The sequence below is a fragment of the Sprattus sprattus genome (assembly GCF_963457725.1).
Source record: "Sprattus sprattus genome assembly, chromosome: 4".
Classification (NCBI taxonomy): domain Eukaryota; kingdom Metazoa; phylum Chordata; class Actinopteri; order Clupeiformes; family Clupeidae; genus Sprattus; species Sprattus sprattus.
This window is the reverse complement of record NC_137923.1, coordinates 2,258,399-2,284,019: the sequence shown is the minus strand read 5'-3', so window position 1 is coordinate 2,284,019 and position 25,621 is coordinate 2,258,399. Positions and strand designations below refer to the sequence as shown.

The 25,621-nt window shown below is 40.6% G+C and overlaps 1 protein-coding gene across 1 annotated transcript; it reads left to right on the top strand.

The window, feature by feature from the left end:
- Window positions 1-540: 540 nt before the first annotated feature.
- Window positions 541-12,766, top strand: cdh10a (cadherin 10, type 2a (T2-cadherin); the record flags this gene model as incomplete). The annotated part of the gene is made up of 11 exons (XM_080837269.1): window positions 541-759; window positions 4,852-5,146; window positions 6,956-7,075; window positions 7,478-7,645; window positions 7,789-7,976; window positions 8,839-9,092; window positions 10,464-10,600; window positions 10,901-11,022; window positions 11,123-11,231; window positions 11,485-11,736; window positions 12,285-12,766. 11 exons carry the CDS (start codon window positions 541-543, stop codon window positions 12,764-12,766), a joined length of 2,346 nt encoding a protein of 781 aa, XP_080693395.1.
- Window positions 12,767-25,621: the final 12,855 nt, after the last annotated feature.

The window sequence follows — 25,621 nt, the reverse complement described above, 5'->3', positions numbered from 1 at the left end:
ATTGATTCAAAAGTTATTTGAAATACAATGTAATATGATAACAGTGAGAAGATCAATCAATCACTACATCTGTATAACTGACTTAGGGAGAAGAATTATACTGGAAACAACATTAAATTGGAGGGTGGTGGGCATAATTGGCATGTTTGACCGTACTTTAGCCCACATATCAGGAAGGGCTACTTTTTAATACGTTTGACGAGGATGTCAAATTTAAGCGTGTGCTACCATCAAACAAAATGTGACTCCATTCTCAACTCCCTGCCATAATCATCGTGGATATCTGGTCAGAGGGAGGCAACTAATAGCTGTTTGTGTGGCTGATAGATCTTGACAAGCAACTGTTGCCATTCATCAGGGGCTCATGTTTTCCGCTTGGATTTTCTTTGCAGGCTTTTGAGAGGAGATCAAAGCAAGGACTACAATGTCAGATTCCCTCATGCTGCCAGCCTCTCTTCTCTTACTCGCCTCTCCCTACGAGCTCCCTCATTAGATTATTCAGCGGGGGTCTAACGGACGTCTTGTGGATTGATCGATGTAATGATGATGAATCGCTTCCTCCCACTGCTCGCCCTGCTCCTCGTCTCCTACCTGAGCACGCTGGTGCAGCCAACGCCCAGCAGCTTTAGGAACATGAAGCTGGACAACCTGGAGGGCAAAGATGGGAAAGTACTGCACAGGTTCAAGAGGGGCTGGATGTGGAACCAGTTCTACCTGATGGAGGAGTATACAGCAAATGAATACCAATATGTTGGCAAGGTGAGGCAAGACAAAAGCAATGGATGTGTCATTGAGACTATTTGTATGTATGAAGTGTATGTAGGTAAGGTATGTAGGCCTGTATACATGCATGCATTCACCCATAATCACTGGACACTGGCTAAAAGTCTAGCACACAAGAAGTGCACAAGATCTCTTGGACCCATTCGAAGGGTTCCAAAAGTGTTTAGATGCGTGTTGTTTTTCATTGCAATACATTTTTTTTCCTATGTATGCGATGATTTAGTAAAAGTATGCAAAATGTTATCTATAAGAGACCTCTTATTATATTGTATTTCATCTGTGTGATTTAAAGCATGTATGAGGCTGATCCCAAGTATTATAATCCGCCTTAAATTAGCACATTTTTAATGCATTATATAAAAAAATGCAGTAATGCATTAATGCTTCTTTGATACTTCCTTCATAGAAATAAATGTATGATAGATTTTCTTTAGTGTTGCATAGTACATTCCAAATCAACAACTTTCCTCATGAGTCATTGGGGTTAGACATATGGTTCGGGTGTGCAGGATGGGGTTTGACATCCTGTTTTCATTTTGGCCTTCATCGCTCTTTACTCTATGGTATCATCAAAGGGATGTGAAGCAGTGCAAATATGAATTACACAGTCACCGAGGCTTAAAAATTTTCAAAGAATGATAAGCAGGGAGGGATGGAGAGAAACAGTCAATAGGAGAGAGAGAGAGACAGGCAGGGAGGCAAGGCGGCACAGAATGTTTCACTACCAGTTTTGACTAGCATTAGCGTTCCCCGTACCAGGCGGTAAGACCCAACAGAATTGTAATTCAGGCCAGTGGGGTATCATCAAACTGCATTTTAATATATCCATCTTTCAGTAAATATTTAAACTTTACCTTCCATGTTTGGTTGCTAATCGACAATTTGGGCACAGTTTCATGCTGAGAGCCAGGTCTTTGCTTTTCAAACCATATTTTAGACATTGATTTATCACTATGATGGTTTTTCAATTACTAAGATGAAAATAGTAATGCGTTGGGATGGTTCCAGGTCCTCTTTCCATGATTGGACATACAGCACAGTAGTCCCTCCATTTCTATTAATGGCTTCAAGAATTTTTCTGGCACATCGTGATGTCAAACACATTTGATGAATGAGTCTCCAAGTCTTACCCGGCATTAATTAGGTCATGCTACACTCACCAGTAGGGTCTTCTAAGAGAAGTGATATATATGACATAGGAAAGTACATAGTTGTGTTTCCTTCCCATTTCATTTTCATACTCACATGATTTTGTGCAAATAAATTCAAACCATCTTATCAACTCAAGATGTCATTTAAATTACATCTCATCATTTAGGTGGATATAATGAGACTATATGCATTACATTAATTGACTAGTTTCGAGTCTGTCGACAAGCACAAAAACAAAGCAAAGCCACAGCATATGCGTAACAGAGTTGGTATACTGCATTGAGAACATTAATGTTTAAAATAGAACACCTTGCGAGGGATTCGCCAATGTCATTTGGTTCTCAACTCTCCCGTTGCTCTGAAACTACTTCCATGCCAAGAGGTGAGACGGGGGCTTTCACATGGTGCCATAAGACATCAGTGCATCTTTCTCCAGCGATGATCCTGACAGCTCTGAAGTACGTGGCAGGAGCACCCGCCCCTCTCATGTGCTCTTACATGCAGCACCACCCACATTGGCTTTGAGAAATGTGTAGACTTGACGGAGACAGCTCCACCTTACTTTGCACTGTGGAGATCTGTGAGCCTCTAACCTCTGCCTCCTTCATTATTTTCATTTTTATGGTGATCTCTGCAGGGGTTATGCTTAGCACTGACACATCACGACTACTGTTTTGACACTATATGATATCTGCAACGACACGTTTCTTTTTCACATTTCTATGTTAGTTCTATGATGGAGTGGGTATGGGATTTTTTTGGGGGGGGGGGATTTTTACCAAAATCTGCTTTGTCTTTCTTGTGGATGTTGATGAATTGTAAACATTTTCTAGGAAGCATGTAGGTGCACACAACTTTCAACCACTTTTCAGCCAGCATGATTCACACAATTTTCAGCCAATCTTCAGCCAACATGATAGTCACAATTTTCAGCCAATCTTCACCCAAAGTGATGCACACAATTTTCCGCCAATCTTCAGCCTACATGATTGACACCCTGATGCTTAACAAGTCAGGAAGGACATATCTTCATGTGTGTTTCTGAGGATGTGTACTGTCTTGAGAGTTATAAACCACCACTAAAGCACTGCAGCCCTTGGCAACAGCATTAAGGGGTCAACCATTATGATCAACAAAGAATAGGTGCGCAAATTGTAGGTTAACATCAATATTAAAGAGGACAAATATTTAAGAAGATTGTTTTAGGAAAGGGTTGCATTTCTCACTTTTTGCAAATGCAGTTAGTTTCCACAAATTGAAAATGATGAAAACTTAATAGAAAAACTGATAAAAAATATGAATAATCCATCTCTCATGAAAGTTTTTGTTTCACAAAAACACCTAACTTTAACATTCATGTGTGACCAGACAGTAACACTGTGGGTAGCTAAGGACTGTATAAACCATTCATGAACACAGAGTACAATGTTTAAAAAGAAACACAAGTGTGTTGAAGAAGGAGGGGAAATTATCATCAATTAAACTAAGAACAATTAATGCCTACACACAGTAGCTGCCTCTGCATTGGTTTTGCTTATGCACCACAGTTATACATTATCCTATGTATTATGCATTTTCCTATTATACGCAGCAGGGGGGAAAAGGATCACTTGGCATATTACTCACACCACCACCCTAGCTGCCTAATGTGTTGAACGCAGTTTGTGGGCTATCCATTGCACAACTGTTAATGACAGTATTAATAACCCCATATGCTATCAGCTCGGGACTGGACAGCTAATTGGAGCTCATTGCATTTCTACCTTTTCAAATTCATCTTTCCTCTGCCATTGGAGACTATCGCAGCCCCTAGAACCGAATGGTCAAACATTTTGAAATTTGGTACACTGATTGTGGACAGTCCCTTTATCCTTTTCACCAAGTTTCATGTCTGGGCCTCAAGCACTCTAGGTCCCAGTTGGAGGTGCGTTTTGGAACAGTTAACCCTCCCACCAAGCCTCACAGATACACAATTGTCGGCTTTTCGATTTGTGAAAGCACCCGTCACTGCAAATAGAAATCAATGGTGAGGCTACCAAAAAGAAAGTTAAATAAAGAATAAGAGAAAATGCATTTTGGCTTTTAACTGTTGATGTGTTTGCCTTGAAAAATGCATGCCGTATACAGTGGATGGTCCCAAGGCAGAGACATGCCAACTTGTCATGTCAACCTAATTGATGTGGCTGCCATATTGGATTTTGACGATCAGATGATGGCTTTCCAAGATTGGCTTTTCACAGCCAATATTTTATTTATATTTTTTAATGGCCACAGTGAAGTTTTTGTATTAGGTCAGTAAACTATGTAACGCGTATGTATATGTGTAAAAAAAAAAAGTGTATTGTATTGCAATAGGTGGAAGCTGAATATAATATTTGTTGAAACTAGAGCCCATCAACTCCAATGCAAAATGTCTTGTTATGTTCAGATATCCCATTGTAGAAAAGTCAGTTTGATCTTTTTGGAGAGCATTAGCAGTTACATTTTTAGAAAGAGAAGTGGATTGCAGTTGAGAGCACAGATCGCAAATGGACTAAAAGCATCATTGGTGTTTCATGGGCTATTTTCTCTAAATCCCCATGTCCCCATGGAGTAGTGTTCTTTCTTGGAGTACTTTCCATCAGTTCCATTTTATTTCTATTTACAGGGCTGTTCTTAAAAGGAACAACTGTAGTTTAATTGCCCTGAAAAAGTGTAATGACCTGTACTTTCTCCATACTTTCTTCTTGGTGTTACAGACGGGTCAGAGCGACAGAGACGTAGTGCAGAGCATGTTGTGTTGAATGACTCATCCTGTCTCTTCTTAGACCTGGCCCATCTAGTAAACTGTTGAATTAAACGACCTTCATTTTTTGTTCCACAATCTATACATCTAAATCTGTGTCTCATTTATGAGTTTATTTCCTGTGTACACAGCTTCAATCAAATATGGACAGACTTGATGGGACCGTGCGCTACGTTCTCACCGGAGAAGGAGCAGGGACTATATTTCAGATAGACGAAAACACGGGAGATCTGCAAGCCATCAAGAAGCTGGACAGGGAAGAAAAAGCCAATTACACGCTGCAAGTTACGGCTGTTAACACAAGGACAAACCAGCCCCTGGAGCCTCAAACCGAATTCATTATCAAAATCCATGATATCAACGACAATGAGCCAAAGTTTGCCAAGGCCACCTATACAGCAAGTATCCCTGAAATGACGGCTGTCGGTAAGTGCGTCTTTCTCTCTTTTTTTTTTACAACAGTATTTTTTTGTGCCCTGAACAGTGGGATTTTGGCTGTCGCTGGGGGCCCTGTAAGGTCAAACACAGTTTCATGACTTTGGCTTTGAGATTTTCATTTTTTTGACAGGCCTTGTGAAGCGTGAGGAGAGTGTTAAAGAGGAACAAGAAGAGTACTATAGGATGTGAGGCTTCTACAACAGACTTTGTTGTGGTGGTCATTTCAGGTCAATGTCCTGGCATTGTTGTGGAATAATTCTCAATGCTTTTACGTTTAGGGATATGCTTTGACCCACTCACTGTGAACTGAATAACTGAATAACTGAAGCTTTAGCTAAGCAAAGTGATAGCATTAGTATCTCATAATAGCATAGACCTGTTTATTCAAGTGAGTCATTCTAAAGACTGATATGATCTGCTCTTGGAAGATCTTTAACAAAGATACGTTTATACACTATCGGCTATACCTGTAACCAGTCAGGTTGAATGCCGAGTTTAACCATAACTTCAACTGTGATCAGAGAAAGGGAATGAATGTGTGTTTGTGGTCTGAAATACTGTTCAAGGAAATCTACAGAACCTTTTTATTGAGACCCCCCAAAAGACACTTGGTTCGTTTGTTAATTTATTTGCTTTATTTGATGCGGCACTGGATTGGATGTTTTGTCATTTTGTAATATTCTGTAAAAACAGGCTGATATTGTCCTGCTCATTAGAATTCCTCCTGATGGCCAAAAACAACACATGTTTGGAGCAGAAGATCTTACAAAGACACTGCCAAGTGTGATCCTGGAGACACAGGCTATAAATAGGACAGGGAGACAGAATATGGAACATGTTTACCTGTACGTGGGGAGTTTTCCGTGTTTAACAGTGTTTCCCTCCGTGTTTTCCATGGGCTATATCAAATTGATGTGCTGAAGCCTCCGTGAGTTTGGCAGTTTGTCTGAGTACCTCTCTGGATGAGAAATGAACAAGAACAAAATCACAGTACTCTGAACGCGTGGAGGTGGCTGCTACCTCCTTTACTATCCTGCCTACCCCGTATTATATACGTGCATTTCTCTGGGCCTATTTATTTCCCATTTGCACAAGCACTCAGAAAAAAAACCCACACCGTTTCTAGAACAGTTACACAGTCATGCACTGAGGCGCTGTATTTTTCTTTACTCCCCATCACATTTCCTATCTATTTTACATCTCATTCTAATTCCACGCTCATCAATCACGACAATCAGACAAAATCATAGGGTAGAGGCTAAGCATTGACATCCTAGTCTGTCACATGGTGGTGTGACTGAAAGTACTGAAGATAGATAGCCTATGCATATTTAAAAAGTGTCATGCTGTTTCCTGGCAATGTAATAAAGATAACTCCTACTGCTCTAACTCAACTGAAAACACCGTGCCAACCGTCTCTGTGTGAGCTCACCTTGGAGAAAAACTAATTATGTTCTTCGCCACGATGGCTGTTTATTTTCTGTCAGACTTTGTCCTTAAATAGCTGTGTGCCTCCTAAAACTTTCTCATAAAGCACTGTCATTTTTTCTTTTTTTATGGTAAAATGCTACTAAAGATGAGGTTCTGTAAACATTTTCTCATTACTCCCCTCAAGCTAAAAATGAAGATGAACAACACAGAGATCACCAACACAGAGGAGAGATTTGGCCTCATCTCTTCTTGGGAAAAGTTGCATGCCGTATCGTGATATGATGAGCTGTGAAATGAACTACAGATGGGAACAATGAGGTCTTCCTCAGCAGTTCATTTTATTTCATATTTGCCTTCAATCTCCAGGTACTCCAGTCTTGCAAGTCACCGCCACAGATGCCGACGACTCCTCATATGGTAACAGTGCCAAGCTTGTGTACAGCATCCTGCAAGGTCAGCCATACTTTTCGGTGGAGCCTGACACAGGTGAGTGCGCAGAACATATGGAACAAGATGGGCCCACAGTTGACGTATGTCCCTGAGCCCCTGGCCGTGTTGACAGGGAGGCATGAGCGAGAACACAGATCTGACAGTCACGTTATTCATCCCAAGCCTAAAGCCTCTGAGAATAAGTTTAACTCACTATGACTATGGGGAGTTGATGTGCAATACTACGTAGCTATTTAGACCGAGTACATGTTTGTGACCTTTCATTTATTAACATTCCCATATTTTACATTTTCACAATGGCTTTTACATCAGCAAGCTTTTCTTTAAGTATATTCTGCTTTTTTTGTGTAGAATTAATATTGACTTTGTTGGTCACTAGATACAGTATATGACAATTTACATTCATATTTATGGTGCATTGTGTATTTTGCCATTTAGGGTGGATAAAAATAGCCTTACCCAACATGGACCGGGAGGTACGGGAGAAGTATCAGGTGGTCATTCAGGCCAAAGACATGGCAGGGCAAATAGGTGGTCTTTCTGGGACAACCACAGTCAATATCATCCTGACAGATGTAAACGATAGTCCACCGCGATTCTCATCCAGTAAGTTTTAACTTGAGACGGATCACTTACATACCGCTATGAGTATTGACACAAGAACATGACTGATAACCACAACAAGCAGACACCTCCTTTCAGAACCATCGCATTAGAACCATTCTTTTCTCGCCTCGTTTTTTTTCAAGGTTCTTACCATCTCAGCACCCTGGAATCGGCTGAAATTGGCTCCACGGTTGGACGGATTAAAGCCAAAGACGGTGACGAGGGAGAGAATGCTAGGTTGGAGTACAGCATTATAGATGGAGATGGGAAGGACTTTTTTAATATCCTCACTGACAGAATTACACAGGAGGGGATCATCGTGGTGAAAAAGGTAAACTGGCCCTGCAAACACGCTTATCATGGTGCCATATCAACAGCCACTAGCTGTCTGTGTAAACCAAGTGTCCATCAGTCAGAGCCTGATCCAATCCTATAATGGAAAAAGAAACATCCACCTTCATATGTGGGGGACATTTTGTGGATAATTTGAGGCCGAATCAATGGCAGGCAATCATTGTCATGGGTGAATAGGGAGCTTGAAGGTCATCATAAAAAAGGAATAACGTAAACACATGGAAAAGAAAGCGGCAGACCAACATGTAGTGGCTTAAAGTTCCCTTCTTTTGGTCAGTATGTAGTTCTTATCTTAAACCTTAAGTAACCACTCTTAGACGGAAAGAAAACGAGTCTACGCGTGTACTGTATTTCAACAACGGTAGAAAAACTGTGTTCGCTCCGTCTTTTACTGAAATTCTGACAAGTGCAACAAAGTGACAGTTGATACATCAAAAACAAACAATTGATACATTGATGCATGAGCTCGCTACGTCACAGCTCACCTCTGGTTATTCCAAGCAATGCAATGCTTAAGCACTTAAACATATTTTAGACTGAAATGCGAGCTATAAATACAAATATGCTATAACTATAATAAACAATCACTAAATATGAATCTAAATGATATAATGCCTAAATCTGAACAACAATGTAAAAATGGCACTAACACAACAATTACTTTATGTTTTCCATATTTAGTTTACTTGTGTGCAACATACAAGCACTACCATACTGTGCAGATATCGCGTTATATCCGCATATCATGTTATATAATTCCTCATAGACACCTTCATCAGTATTGTGGTTGTACTGCACTGTGGGTTTTGGCCTGACAGCCTGCTGTTCCATCCCTTCAGAAACTGGACTATGAGCGACAGAGGGTCTACAGCATAAAGGTGGAGGTGAACAACACAAAACTGGACCACCGCTACTCGTCCCTTGGCCCCTTCAGGGACACAGCCTCAGTTAAGATCACGACCCAGGATGTGGATGAGCCTCCGGTGTTCAGCCTGTCACCATATGTTCTGGAGGTTCGTGAGGATACGGCCAGAGGCAACACCATTGGAAAGGTCACAGCCTGGGACCCAGACGGCCCTCATCATCCTGTGAGGTGGGTGCCATCTCATTATTGGGCTGACACATCTGTCTGAAAAGACTTGGAAGGGTACTTAGAGACGACAAAATACACAAAATAAGTAGTTGATTTAACGTGTGTCTGTAGTGCTGGGTTACAGATGTGGCATGTGGTTTCACTAGCCAAAATCTTCATAATTTATTCATGAGCGCAAGTAATTGAAATAAAAATCTACAGTTTGTTATTTTTGTGAAAACAGCAAGAGAGTTTACCTTTAAAAAAGGATTTCAGTTTGGTTTTGAGGGCACAAAACGAAGCATGAGGAGACGAACAAGGACAGGCGCATGAAATGGCATTGAACAGTGTCAAGGACCAGTGTGGCTGCTGAAGAGTGGAGGGCCTGAACCGATTTTGAATGTGGAGCCTTGAAAATAGTCTGCAGTCCTTTTGGACATTCCACCATTCCTAGTCATGTGAATAGACAGAGAGAAAACACGTTGCACACCCCTCTTTCTCTTCACAATTGCAACTCTTCACAACAACTTTTTCACATTCTAGCTGTTTACCACTTGTGCCATAGTGATTGACAAGTGCATCAATGTAACAATGCAACAATGCAACAATGTAACAATGTAACATAGAAAGCAAATAAGATCCCCAAAAGTATCACTGACAGACAAAATGACAATATTGCTTTACAAGACATATGTGTAGTGCAAGACAGGCATAATAATTTATTTTGAGAGCACCTACTAGGGCAACAACATGGCAAATATAACAACCGTAAATTGAGCACTCAGTATGTAATCAGTTTTGAATTAGAAATATAATTTTTTTTTGTCTAGCGTTTTATTAAATTATATAGCGAGAGAGAATCCAAATTGGGTGACACTGTCTAACGAGTATATATAATATATTTCCTTAATGTAATACAAACTAAAGGTGTAATGGTAATTCTCCTACCAGTTGCAAATTAAACTACAAACACACTTAAAAAATGAAAAAGCTAAGTGGGAAACTGTGAGATCTGCTATACAGCAATAAGAACGTAATGAGTTTGTAACAAACCTAAAAGTTCTGCTCAAGGTTCTTTCCCACTTCAGAACTCACAAATGAATCCACTTTATTGGTGATACATTTCCTTGCAAATTCAATTTGATGAGTAAACAGAAATAAACAAGGCATAAAAAGTCAGGTTAGGAACGCTCACAGAGTTTCGCATGTTACAAGAGCACCCCCTGTGTGCAGCTGACGGTACTACCTCTGCTCAGTTGAAGGTTTTCCATGATTAACCCGCTTCATTGCTGCATGAAAGATCACATTTCTTGAGACGCCACCCGTCTGGAGCTTACAGTGTGTCATGGTATTGAAGGAAATCACGATGCATATGTATTTTATTTTACACAGGTACTCCATAGACCACCATACCAACCGAGACAAACTCTTCTATATAGACCCAATCGATGGGTCAATTACAGCCCTGCAGCCGCTTGACCGAGAGTTATCGAAATGGCACAACATCTCAGTGCTTGCTACTGAAATAAGTGAGTTTTTCTCACTGAACCGTCTCAAGAACATGAGCAGCAGTAAATTAAAATGAATTTAGGGTGGCAGAGGGTAATGCCATGTTTAATGTGAAATGCAACTTCTGAGCCAAACCCCAGAAATATTAACTTGAGTCAACACATTTGAATTAAAGGTCTTTGATTATTTTCAAGTGTGTCACTAACAAAACATTGTGTACATGGGTTTCTAAATGCTGTGCTTTAGATAGCAATGAAAGAAGTACATTCAATTTCACTCTAAGTTGACAATTGAATTGTCTCCATGTGCTCAACTTTCAGATAACCCTCAGCAGATGAGTCGTGTCCCAGTGCTCATTAAAGTCTTGGATGTAAATGACAATGCCCCAGAGTTTGCCATGTATTATGAGACATTTGTCTGTGAAAATGTCAAAGCTGGGCAGGTACAGTCAAATTCATTGATTCAGTTAATTCTGTTCTTACATTCTGTTCTGATCTTACTGAAGGTTATACACTGAACTTGATTTTCTCTTTTTTTTGCAGCTTATCCAGACTATCAGTGCCACAGACACAGATGAACCCCTTGTTGGACACAAGTTTGTGTTCAGTTTGAGTTCCCACAATCCAAATTTTACAATACGTGATAATGAAGGTAAATGTAGTTTAACTTCAAATACATTTTCATGTTTCAGTGAAAAAAGTGCCAGAAGTAACACATTTCTTATTTTTCATATAAAAATCAATGACAAAAAAAACCATACACATGTTTCTTTACAGTCTGAAGTCTCACAATATGAATTGAATAAAATAATGCATTCATTCGTGCAGACACTGGTATGAATGAATTGCTTTAAAAGGTCAGGTCCTTTTAACCTCACATCCATGTGCTCCCCGTTGTCCGTCAGACAACACAGCGCAGATCCTGACCCAGCGGAGTGGCTTTGCGCAGCACGAGATGAGCGCCTACTACCTGCCCGTGGTCATCTCTGACAGCGGCTTCCCCGTCCAGAGCAGCACGAGCACGCTGACCATCCGCGTGTGCAGCTGCGACCGCAGCGGGAACCTGCGCTCCTGCAGCGTTGAGGCCCTGCTCCTGTCCGCCGGCCTCAGCACCGGGGCTCTGGTGGCCATCCTGCTCTGCATCATCCTTCTCCTCAGTGAGTGGGGCAGGAGGGGCTCACTGGTCATCCCCTACATAGTTCTCTACGTACTCCTCTATTTACTGTCAGATCAGAAATGTTGGGGGATTGGGTGTTATGCCTTCACAGTACCAGTCAAAAGTTTGGAGACACCTTCTCATTTTTTTGTTTAGTACATCCCATATCCCACATTCCATATGTGTTATTTCATAGTTTTAATGTTTTCAGTATTAATCTACAATGTAGAAAATAATAAAAGTAAAGAAAACATTTCTCTAAAAAATTAAAGGTGTGTCCAAACTTTTCACTGGTACTGTACATTGAGATGACATCGCTTCTTACCTTTGAATCAAAAATGTCGGTGGATGGTTGTTAAGCTTTAAAGGAAATAGAATTTAATGATATCCTTTGATCTATAATGAAATACTTACAGATACTGGAGCGTTTTTCTTTTTCAAGAATTGAGTGAGTGCTCTCACCTTCACTTCACCTTGAAAAGTGAAACTGGAGATTAGAATGTAAGGACCTTTTAAAGTACTGATTACATTTCTTCTGGTACTCCACAGTGATCGTGGTGCTGTTTTCAGCCCTGAAGAGGCAGAGAAGAAAAGAGCCTCTGATCATCTCCAAGGAGGACGTGCGCGACAACGTGGTGAGCTACAACGACGAGGGCGGCGGAGAGGAGGACACGCAGGCCTTCGACATCGGCACGCTGCGCCACCCAGAGGTCATGGAGAGCAACAAGCAGCGGCGAGACATCATCCCCGAGATACTGTTCCCCTACCACCGGGACTCCCCGCCGCCGGAGTGCACCGACGTCAGAGCCTTCATCAGCGGCAGACTCCAGCAGAATGACCACGACCCGTCCGCCCCGCCGTATGACTCTCTTGCCACGTACGCCTACGAAGGGAACGGATCCTCCGCCGAGTCTCTGAGTTCTCTCGGGTCCAGCCCCACGGAGGGGGACCACGACTATGACTACCTGAGCAACTGGGGCCCTCAGTTTAAGAAGCTAGCTGACATGTACATAGCAAAGGACAAGGCCTAGAGGCGCATCACGACACCACCCCTGCTTTGACGGAGCAGTACCTCCATGCTTGACTTTTAACAGAAGACTCTGAACACACATGCGGTTATTGCGTTCACTAGTGTATCGTTTTTTGTCTCTTTGTTTGCCTTTTAGACATTACGTTGCAATTTGTGTCACATGTACCCGAGGACGGCCCTCGTGTCAAGGTGTTCAGTCTGTGTCATGGCAGTTTAGTGCTGAAAGCAGCAGGGGTGCTCATCTTGTATTGTACAGCAGTCTGGAAATGTGCTCTGAAATCTTTGTGCAACGAGAATGTATGGTTGATGGGGCTTTGATAATAGTAATGTGGTCTATTGAGAAAAGATTATTCATTTCTATTTTCCGTTCATGTGAAGGCTTTTGCCTTTTGAAAAGGAGACAAGCTGTCAAATTAACTCAATGAGCACGTGAAGTCAAACAAACACATTAAGGACAGATGTCACACATCATTGGTGTCACAAGTGTTGGTGTATGTATGGTGGGTCTTTGTGTTTTCTACACACATTTTTATGTATATTAAGTTTATTTTTTTAATAAAAAAAATCAAAACAGACAGCATCACCCTCTTCCTTGCTATTGAATGTCAAGCTGCCACTTAGTTCAACAGAGGGCACATTGTCCAAATGGTTAATGACATAATGCTCAAGCAACTGCACAAATAACCGTCTTTAAAGATACTTTTAAGCGGAAGATAAGCGGTGCTGCAGAGATGGTAGTTAGCTAGATAGTCTAGTGCAGGGACGTGCACAGGAATTTTGAAGGGCAGTTGCTCTGCCCTGGAAAAAAAGGGGCAACACATTTAGGCATGCATGAAGTTCTGCAGCCGTAATACTATTTTAAATATATATACTGGTTTTCCTTTGGAGGGGCAACTTCAGTTGAGGAGGGCAAACGGGCAGTTGCCCGAGCAACCTTAGCCCCCTCTTGTCCTGTGCACATCCCTGGTCTAGCGACTAGTCAGCCTGAGATTCAGGGACAGTCAATAGTAAGGGTTCTTCAAATTTCTTAACTTTAATTTGATTTCCCAGTCATGTGTACCAAGGCCCCCTTCATCTGGAGGCAGACCTCCTTACGTCCTTCATAATCTATTGCTCAGTGGTAGCCAATCCCTTCTTGAACCCAGGTATAAATCCAGCAACAATTCCTCTCCCTAAGAAATGTTTGAGAGATTCTGACGTCATGTTTAGTTGGCACACAGTCCACTAAATTATAATAATAATAATAATAATAGTAAAAAATAATAATACAAAACTATGTGGATTTGACCAGTTCTGGTATGAAAAAACATTAATTAAAGGATCTGGATCCATACATGGGCCTGGATCATTAATCCTGTACTTCTACTTCATTTACATCCAGTCAAACAGTAATGTATATATTTATTACTAAATTAGTTTTCTTAAGGTGCATTCAGCAACATGTGAGTCCCTCTCATTCCTCCCATGGACTCTGGGTGGCAGCCTAGCATAAGAAGCAGTGTTTTCACACAAGTGAGCAAGGCACTGAGATGGATAGACTCAAGATAACGCAGAGCGGTTTCTCTAACATAGACTCTCAGGAATCAATGAACTGAAGCGTGCTGACACATCTTGCCATTATATCCAACCTCTGCTGCCCTTCCTCTCCCTTAGAAGAAAAGGCTTTAGCCTTACACCACTGGGGTAGAAAGGTCAAAGGAGTGTACGTCTTCAACAGAGGTAGCTTCCACAAATTCCTACCATCTGGATCACGACTAACTGAGACAAGTCACACAGGACAAAACACCGACATCAGCAATGCTGATATGCAAATTAAGGGAAGTTAGTGTGAGATGACTAATGATGGGGTTATAGAGTTAAATTCCCTGGCCTGGACTCAGGTTAAGCTAATTGGCACTAAGGCTAAAAAGGTCTTCTGGCTAACTATGAAAAATGACTGCGGTGTCATCAGTGGTCAAGAGAAAAGGTGCAAGACAATGTGCTGTGTGTTTGGGAAAAACTTTGTTGCCCATGCCATTCCAAATACACTCATGGAAATTTGAGCTGTTCTTTTATAATGTCAGCCTCTCTGCTCATAGACAGAGCCCATCTACTTTCTGAAACAGGGGTCTTGTGATTGACAGCGGAAGGAATCACTAAAACAGTTGCTTGTTGCTGGCAGTGTGTTATTTGATGTGCAAACATTCTAATGCTTTCAGCACTGTGACACGGCTTGCTTGTCAGGGGAGAAAGGCTCCAAGGCTCCAAGGCTTCAGAACCACCAGTTATACAATATCGCACACACAAAACCCAGCTCGTCTCTAAGGACTGTCAGTCAACTATGCTTCTCTACATAGGGCCAAATAACAGTGGCAATGCACAAAACAAGGAAGATTCTGAATCCTGAGCAAACCATGCAATCAATCAAAAGCAAAAAAAAAACTAAAAAATAAATAGAACAACAAACACAACCAGAAATCAATACACTGGCATCCACAAAGTGGTTAGAATTTTTAAATTGTACAGATTTTGAGGACTATAACAAATCACTGCACGGCAACAGCAAGAGCAGCACACAGTAATGACTGTAATACAGCTTCAGCCCACAAACGCCATTGTCTCATGTCTGTCATCTCAGCTCGTCTGCTCCCTCCGCCAATAACCAAAGGGAAAGACTGCAGGCCAAGTACATTTTCAATGTCATAAATGTATGCCATGAAAAAAGTTAAACATATTCAGGACACTACCTATTTCCTGAGTAATGTTGCCACTGCATTGTATAGACAGTGTGTCCAAAAGAATAATAGGCTTGTATGTGATAATGTTAAAGGTCGTTCCCAAGCTTCGCTGAAGATTTAAAATGACCCTCTTCCTGGGAGGTATCTCATCAGAAAACCAAGGTGTCACAAGTAACACATTTGCTCAGTGGCATTTTGCCGTCCACTGATTTGTTATTGCCTCATCCCTGAGGATGCGCTGTCATTGCCCAGTGTCACTTTGCAGCTCTGATGTATTTTAAGGTCAGTCCACACTGAGTATGCCGCCTTCATACTTGAATGTAGCAATGTAGTGTGGCGGTATTTATCTCTGGAAAACCCCTTTTAATGACTAATGGCCTGTAAGGATAATAACCCTATTAATCCAGAAAGGTCGCAACGCTAAATAACATGTAAATACAAATTTCTTGCTTCAGTTTGTGGTTGAAAAAACAAGATGGACTGACCGAGTAGCAATAAGGTCAGTGAATTTCAGAGAAAAAGTTTATCCTATGTACAGACCTGTCCCAGCAGAGGTGAGGGATGAGGTGAACACTCGTTAAACCAAATCAACTTTAAAGCCCACACACAGATGTGCAGGGGGCCACAGCACCAAATGTATGACTGAAATAAAAAATTATATAAAGTTGTCCGATCATTGTATCCAGTCATCCGATAATAGTTTCAATGTCGCCATTAATATTGCACGAAAAAAAGATAACAGTGAAAAGTTTAAGCCCCTACATACAAATTATTGTAAAGTATTGCATGTATGCTCTACTCACTACCACATGAATAAAATATATTAGAACTGTGCAACTGTTTATCTTCATATGCATTTGCATCTCATTCTAACTCTAACATATGGTAAAGAAGTGTATATGTGGTTGTCTCTGTGTGAGTGTGTGTGTGTGTGTGTGTGCACACACTTTGAAACTGCATATAGCAGTGTCTTTGGCACCCTGACAGGCTCCAGTCTTCCTTTGCCATGGCTACTAGGCAGCTATGTATAATCCATGGACACGAAAGAGGCAGACTTAACCGGAGGCCTTTCGAGAAAAAATAATATGCTAGGCCTTGAAAGTGAAAGCGAGGTTTTCTTCCTCTAAGCTGAAGCCAATGCTTACAGAAACATTGTCATTAACCACATCAGCTTTCACATTTTCAGTTGATATGTGGGCATCAGCCAAAGTGCACTGCCTTAAATGTACTGCATACTGATCATGCTGTACTATTAGCAATACCCCGCTCAGGACTTCCCTGAGTAGGCACTGTATTGTGGTATATAACTGTGATTGAATGCTGATGTACTAGTAATACAACATGCTTTCATTACTGCAGTAGCAGATGACGCATCTATCCTCTGTCCCAAATTCATCTGCAGTCAGAGTAATTTCTACACCAGGACAGACTTTCTTTCTTCTTAGTATTCTGTGTGGGATACAAGCACTTAGATGGGCTGAATGTCAATGGATACTAAGCTGCGGAATGACACCAACCACAAGCCTCTATAATGAATCTTGGAGAGTGAAAAATAGCAGATAGTGCTGAGACTGAAAAGTGCAGTCCTCTTACCCATGGGATGCTGGTGTAATATGTGAGAAATATGCTATCCCAAAGTCAAATATTCATACCATAAATGATGAATCCAAGCTTAATGATTTCAGTTATCTGTTTTTCATGACAGACTGTGGTTGATGTCTGAGATCACATAATGTCTAAGTGGGACAGATCCCAAAGAGGTGTTTCTTTAAAGCAAGAAGCGGTACAAAAGCAACCACTTTGAATGAGCAAGAACAGAACCCCGTGTTCTCCTGTGTGTGCTACAGTCTCACTTGAAATTTCAAATTGCCAAGAGGGACACTGAAATTACCAACATAAAATATGTATATGAAACTTTAATATTTCCTCAGCTTGTTTTCAAAGGAAAGGAAAAAATACCCTCCCTCGTCAGGTGGGAGTTAATGTTTCATGAGCCGAGCCCAGAGTGACCTGCTACGCTATATTAAATGCACCTGCTGGGAGTATGTGAGTTTAAAGGACTGGCAGCTATTTCCTTACCTTCACAATAGAACTGCCTCTTTTCTATGAAGTTTTAAACAAATTAGAGGATGACTTATTTTGACAATGTTACGACTCAAATTTAAGCAAACACACATGCTAAGGGGTTCTGCTGACATTCTCTTGAGAGTAAAGTAAATTGAAGGAGGGAATAGGAGACTATGTGAGATTATATGGATGCTGTCCTCCCAACAACTAACATCTCAACCAAAGGAAGGGGACGGCCAAAGGGGTGTGGGCGCGAACAACAACTGATTATAGGTCTATGATAACCACACAGTTGTCAACTTTCTGTTGCACAAAAGTGAAGCCAATCTTTTTTTAAATGAAAGGTGCCAAATGTTCAAATTGCAGCCAGATTCTTTGCAGTAGGTGTTTTTGAAGCCAGAGCACGCGTAGTGAACAGAATATCGGTCAGGTCCACCCAGAACCGACCCATGTTTGGTAGAATCTTTGTAGATCATTCCGCTGGCTTCAATTCAATTCAAAGGAATAGTCATTTGTTACAGTTCTTTTTTTCACAGCTATTGAGGTAAACCCATGTCTATCTCTGTAGGGATCCTTTCCATGTTGTCAGACAATCACAAAGTTTTCCTTTACGTTGTTGTATTTGTCCAATGACAATAAAGTTGGATCTAATGTTGCTGATTGAATCTGATGCATAAATACCATGAATCTGTATGGCTTCATCTCTAAAGTCAAAGTGTAAAGTCTCTACCCACTGAAAGTAATATACCTGTCTGTGACTGTATGTGTGTGCGTGTATGTATATGTGTATGAGTGAGAGTGAGGAGGGGGGGGGGGGGGGGGGGGGGGGGGGGGGCTAAATGTGTTATTGACAGGTGTTACACAGATGCTGTACACCTATTTAACAAGTTGAAACAAAACGTGAGGAATTGCCAACCCTTTTCTGACAAGGTTTTATGGTGTAATTTTCCTTGTTTTATTTTATTTGTCATAGCTGCTTGAGTTTTACACTTGTTTAGTTGTGCTATCATATGGTGGGTCTGCCCTTTATATAAACACACTTATTTCTTCCATATTCATGGAATCCACTGTTTCCTCATTCAAAACTGATTAGCATTTCAAACACATCTCCATTCCCCTGGAACACACTGTCTCATTAATACGCGTAACAGAGAGCCTCACAAGTTTTTCACATTTGCATAGGTATGTCATGATTTGAAAGACAGAAATACATAAACCACAAGAGGCCTCTGAGGAATAAAAAATAATAAAACACATGAACGTGAGTCCTCTAAGGTAAGGATCTGAAAGCTGTTTCAATGGAAGTGGGCTGCAGTGGGTAATTTAAGAAGACAGGTGGTGCATGTCTGTGCATGTCTGTGTGTCTGGGCAGGGATATCATTTCAACTGTGCAGGAGAGAGGTGTTTGCTCATATCAGGAATTAAATTACTTTCAAACCAGACTCCAAATATCCCAGTTATGTAATTGATCAAAGCTTATAATTGACTTCAGTCCCATATTTTACTCTTCACTTTCTACATTTCAAACTTACTACATATAAAACATCAGAATATTTCATCAGAGAGGAACTATTTTAGTTCTGTTTCATTCTTGAGGATTCAGTTATTCCCGAAGCCTTTTAGCAGTTCATTGGCTAGCTGTCAGCTGAGGGTGGTGATCCATTAAGGCATGTTCAAAGCTTATTTACTGAATACATACATTGTATCTTCTACATATCAGCCAAAAAAAATGATGGCCATATGGAGCCTTAGCACTGTGAAACACGTAGTTTTCCTGAAATACCATACCTTCAGCGCTTCCAGAGATATCCAGCTTTTTCAGAGACATCCAGCACTTCAGAATGATGATAAAGATTTATTTGATCATGATTCTAGAATGTGTGTATTGCACAGATACGCAATTACACTATTGTCCTAAAGCAGGACTCCCAGAGAGGCAATTCATCTCAGCTTATTAAGCATGTTGGGAATACCATGTAGCATTAGCATACAGTCCTTAGTGTGTTTTTGTAATTGGGCTATGAGACCTCGGGCCAGCCACCAGCACAGGGCAGGCTGACTGTGGTGAGGAAACGGGACAATCAGTGAATCACCTACAGCAGCACCAGCTTTGGTGATTCATTCTCTGCACCCCTTGCGCCACTGGGAGAATGCTGGGGGGATACGGCTTGATGCTAGATGATCGTCCCTGGAGGCATTAAATGAGCCATCAAGGAGACTTGATTTCAGATGACCAACATTGTCCCTTTCTGGAATTGTTTTGTCCCAGGTTGATCCTGAAATGTGTTGAGTTTGTTTGTCATGATCTTTATCTTGGCTCTACTGTAACATGTATTTTACTTACTATTGTCCAACACTAAGATTTAAGGCTACTTCTCGAATATGATTGATTTGGTGTATGAAAGTAGAATAAAATTGCAAGTGCAACAACAAAAACAGGAATTATAACTATTATTATAACTATGTACATTAATACAAAGACCTGGAATATCTCATATAATGAATTAGACTCTGCTAAGATCAGGGAAATTACCAAATAAAGAGTCACAGGACATGTACTGTTTATTTGGTATGATGATGGTTTGGTATACAGAGTAGGAGCAGTAAAAACTGAACATTTACCGCATTACTTCAAGAGAATCAGTTTCAGAGTGGCATATTAATAAAAAAACATCAACATTTTAGTTTGATTGATTCACACTTCTATTTAATAATCTTAAGTGTCGAATTCATGCATGATAAACCTGTATAAATCTTAAAAAATGTACGGCAAGAGTGACAGATATGTCCTCTGATGGAGATATGCCATCTCCTGTATATGCCTTCTGAGGCAAAACAATGACTCAAATGTCACGTATCATCCATCAGACCAAGTTGAATCATGGTGTCAGTATCCCTTGGCATAATGACATTTGAAACATAACCTCAAATGCTGCTTATGTCTTTCAGTGCTACCGGATGTGTAAGAAAACTCTTTATCAGGTCTCACCAACATGATCGAATGTCTTATTAAATGGTACTCCAAAAATATGACAAATCAAAATGATAAAATCAAACTTTATTTATCTATTATATTTATCTAAAAGATTGGGTCATGACATTCACCTACAATCCAGTTACAAAAATGACTGTGGACTGAAGTCCCTAGTAGCTTAAGAGCATACAACGTTCCCGTAACACATCAAAAAGCAAGCACTGAATGCAAGCACTTACTTACTTTGAATCTAAACAAATATTCAAGGCATCCCTTGGAACATTGGTTTGAATGGACAAGACAAGTCTTACCAGGTTTCGATTCTTCAACTTAGGAAATGCATACAATACGTTCTTATCGCCTGGTTAGGAAAATATTTGTTGTGGCCCAATAGTCTAGTTCAATAATCAAGTCATTTCTGAAAATCCACAGTGACTGAAATAAGACACCTAACGAGATTTCCCTCAGATCCAGAAATAATGTCCCTTTGATTCCCAGTTGGATACAGTATGTCATTATGGAGTCAGTTTGATTGAGCAGGGTATGTTGTCAACTGCCAGTCTTTCTCTGTAATTACATGTTTTATTATGACATAATAATTTTGGTTTGTGGAGCTGTCATCCTTATCTCGAAGTGCCACTTAAGACCCTGTTTACTTTAAAGCAAGTTGTTTTAATGAGATGACCTGTTTTCTTCGTCTGTGGTGCATTATGTGGGCCTTAAGTAAGAGGAATATTAACTGCTCTTGCTTGTCAAGAGTTGGCAGAGTAACTAGATGCTGTATTTCCCCCTCTGGATTAAAGTATAGATTATAGAAACAGAAAACAGGAAAACTGGCTACTTCTGCCTTTAGTGGGGTATAGGCTATGTGCACTGGTAGGGTCTTTTGAACCAAGAAAATAAACTTTCAGGAGCTTAAAGCAGCATAACGGAACAATTGCTAATCGCCTACGAGATGCTAGCGGCTAAAACTAGTGAAACCTCTTGAAATGTGCTTACTTTGACACTATGACAAACTAGTTAGTTAACAACTGTCCTAACACAGTCAAACGTCAAGCAAGTGCAACACAAGACAAAGCAACACGGCAAATAAGCTACTTACTAGTTCGGCAGACAGCAGGAAACGGGCTGCTTCAGGCAAACCTTGAACCCAGTAATATGCCTACGGACCCTGGTATGGCAATGGCACGGAAGCGATTCTCCATATTAAAAGTAATTGTAGCGCCACAATTTTTGTAAAGCTGTTATTTTAAGGTAAAACTGCTTATCCTAACCCTAATCCTGAAGTACAATTACTGCATAATGCCACTTTAAGAAGCATCCTTATTCAGTCTTGATGCAAACTTGCATGTGAATGCATGTTCTCCAAACTGAATCCATTGTGCACTGTGTAGGGGTGAAGAAATTAAAAAGTGAATTGTAGGTGAAGTCTACTAAGTCTACGCTATTTTACACCTAGAAAGTAACCAACAAAAAAACTGCTGTACGGTATGTTTAAATGAAGATCAGAATTCAATCGCATGAAACTTAAAAATTGAAGGGTCAATATACAGTAGCCAACCAATTCAACATATCTAAAACTCTTAAATATTAAACATTTTATATATACATTGTATATATATACAGCAAATTAAATATCTTAAATATTACATTATGTTGAGCCAGTTGCCTATAAGGCAAAATTAATGTAACTGTGGTCCATGCATTACATTGAAAATCATATGTACTATGGTTCGGTTGGAAGTCTTCGGGGAACCCCACAGATATGACTGCATAAAGCATCTGGCTGTAATAACATACAGTAAAGTGGAAACTAACAACCCAAATCTGTGAGACCTCTTTGCATTTTGGCCACATTTTTTCGGGGCCTGCCCTGTACCTTTCTGTGGATGTTCCAAGGACTTTTTTTCCTATAAATATGCATCACAGATTTGCTCAAATTTGAATCACTGTAACTTCGGAATGGCCTGTCTAAAATTTGAATGAGCAAAAATGTGTCCATGGTGAGAGGCAGCCAGCAGGTATAACTGCAGTGGGTGGAGCAGTTCCTCAGGGAGGTCTCCGCACATCAAAGCAGGGCAAGTGTAGGGCATAACAATGCCAATGTCTCCAGAGTGAGCCGCTGTGCCGTGCTTTAGAGGATATAGAGAATGCATGGGAAAACAAGAGAGTGCGATTTACTCAGTAGTCCATCCAAACCTGGCAAATCAGGCTGTGCAGATAATTAAACAAATGCACTGAGGAAGGTGAAACAGCCTATTTGAAAATGATGGTGCCAGAGACATTGACAATCGACCGTAATGGGAGGCGCTAGCTCTTCCTGTGAGAGCTAGTGTGAACCATTATATGACAAGTGTAATACAGGTTATTTCACTGACAGATGCCATCTTCATTAGCTCAGGCTATTTGAAAAGCCCAATGGGGCTTGTTAAAGCACAGAGGACAATGTTTGGTTTTGGTAAGACACTATGTTGTTAACAGTCATATTGTACCTTACTGCCATTGGCTGGCTGCAGCTATTGTTGTTTGCTTAGGCAGCGGCCAAATGCGGTGAGGGAGTGCAATTTATACTCATACCCATAATTTAGTCTAAATTCAAATGTTTTTGTCTACTAAGATAAGTTGATGCTTCTTTTTTGGGGGGGATGTAGGCATGACATCCTTCAACTGTTTCATTCACTTACAGTTTTACACTCCACTGACATTTTCCACCTATCCTGTGACTCCCAACAACAACATTGCAAGCTTCATACTAAGACTAGTCCTACAGAACAGTGCCACATCCAACACATCTGCAACAGACTGACACTTCCTGGGCTTCCTCTACACACTCACTGGGCAATTTATTCTCTTTCACAATAGAGTGTGGGGGTGACCGTCGTCATTTTGTATGCGGTGGATTAGCATTTTTGCACGTTCTGGTTTTAAAAAGGAAATCCCTATGAAAGAATGCATGGGGTTTTGTAAAATCGACAAGATATTACCCAAGGTAGTTAAATAGCTGCTTGAGACCCTGCATTTGATTGTGTTCATTAAAATGCACATGCATGTTGCGTCTGTATAGATCTCTGAAATATGTCTGTTGCTATCCCTCTGCTACCTGTGAAAAATAACAGACTACAAGGTAAGTCACTCAGCTTAATGAGTCAGCAGTTTCACTAGGTGAGCAGAAGCTAACCATAACTAACTTTACCGATCAGGGATTGCAAGTGTTCTCACAACAACCACAAAGGCATATTTAGTAAACACTTACATTACCTAAGGATAGCTACAATCTTTTAAATATAATATATCATACGTGCTTGAGCTGTAACGTTACATTTCATTCTGAACTCACACCCTGCCGTTTCTTATGAAACTTAATGTTACAGCTCTAGCACCTGAAACATCTGATTGTAAAGCAAGAGACTTAGTGACACTTTGAAAAGCAATCTTATCACCATAGTCACAGTGGAAATATAAAGGCCTACATAATCCAAATAGGGATATAATGAAGTGAAATGTTTAATTAAAGTTCATTTCACATGTGTAATTGCTACAGACACTTTCACGTCTTTTGTCATATAATTTTGAGGAAGCCTGGCTTCCCCTGACTTCCACTAGGAGTCGCCACTGACCCCAAGGTGTCTTCACTGAAACAACAGTTATTAAAGCTGTTACTGAAACAACTTTAAAGTATGTTCTATATCTATATTTGTTTGCAATCATAAAAATGGGAACAGAAAATCATAGACCAATCATCATAGTCAGTGTGAGTCAAGCTATGTTTATTCTGTTGCAATATAACACCGGACTGTCTAGGGGAATTCACATAGCGGGAATACACTTTATGTCTAAACAAAGACGCCACAGATATCACTGTGTCTCCCGTGGTGCAAACATTCATCATTGTCTGAGACTGAAGAGATGGAGGGTATTGCAAACTCTGTGAGAATGGTAGGATTAGTCTCTGACCTTCATAGAGACACCTGGGTGTCCATTAGCATTGCATTGTGTTTAAGGGTTGAATTTTATGGTGATGAAATACATCACCATATTTCAAATTCGAACAATGTGCCCCACCTCTGTGGGAACAAATGCAATGTCAACGGAATCTCATTCTGATCCTTACTGGCAAGGAAGAGCCATCAGTTTTTAACTTTACTTTTCTCAACAACTGAATTATGTTTGGATTCTCATTCTAATCAGTGCAGACTTTATGCTCTTTGTTAAGGCCCAAAGAATGAAGAATTAAGGCCCTATGTTGTTGCAGAGAACACCAAAACCTCTATATTTCAGTAAAGAAGTGGATTTGCATTTGCATTTTCATTTTAAATTCATCCTTAATGGTGGCATCAGTGGTGGATCCAGCTACACCCACGAGACACTGTAAGAATCTTTCAGGCTTCTGAATTTGCGACAATCTTTCACAACATTGTGAAACTTTTTTTTCATATTTCCGTTAGGGTTTGTGATGCTTTATGCATGACAGAAAATATGACACAGGGCCCAGAGAATATGACACATGGCCTGAAGTCCTCCTCATCTATCATGATGATCTGTAAAGGAACGATCCTGACTGAGTGTTCCGCTTAGTATGCTACAAAAGACTAAATGCGACGCCCTTTTTAAGTTTCACAGAATATTAAAAGGTCTTCAGCGATCCCCGGTAAGGTGACCTTTTTTGCCAAGCATTGATCAGTACCAGTGTTGTTAGCATCTGTATGCTTTAGGCTTGGTTCTTCCTGAAGAGTAATTATCATTTCCTGGGTCCAATCTCTGTCTGCAAATGAATGTGGAAACTTCAACAAAGCTGCTGTCATACAGAAACAACACTTGTCCGTTGGACAAAGAAGAGCCAGTTGGATGGTTAGATTATTCATTTGTGTTTGGAGATCAACTGTATTCAGCAAACCCCACTAGAACCTTCACAATGGTGTGGATGTTTGATGACTCTCTTTCAGACCGAGGCGAGAAACCTTCCCCTGGATGTTAGGGCAGGAATCCAACTAGTGATGGCAGGCTGGAAGAAAGCTTCAAAGGAGCTTCACGGGAGTCAGCAAGGTGGTGCATTAAGCAGTAAGAACATCAGTGCAAACAGGAATGTTTTAATTTATGC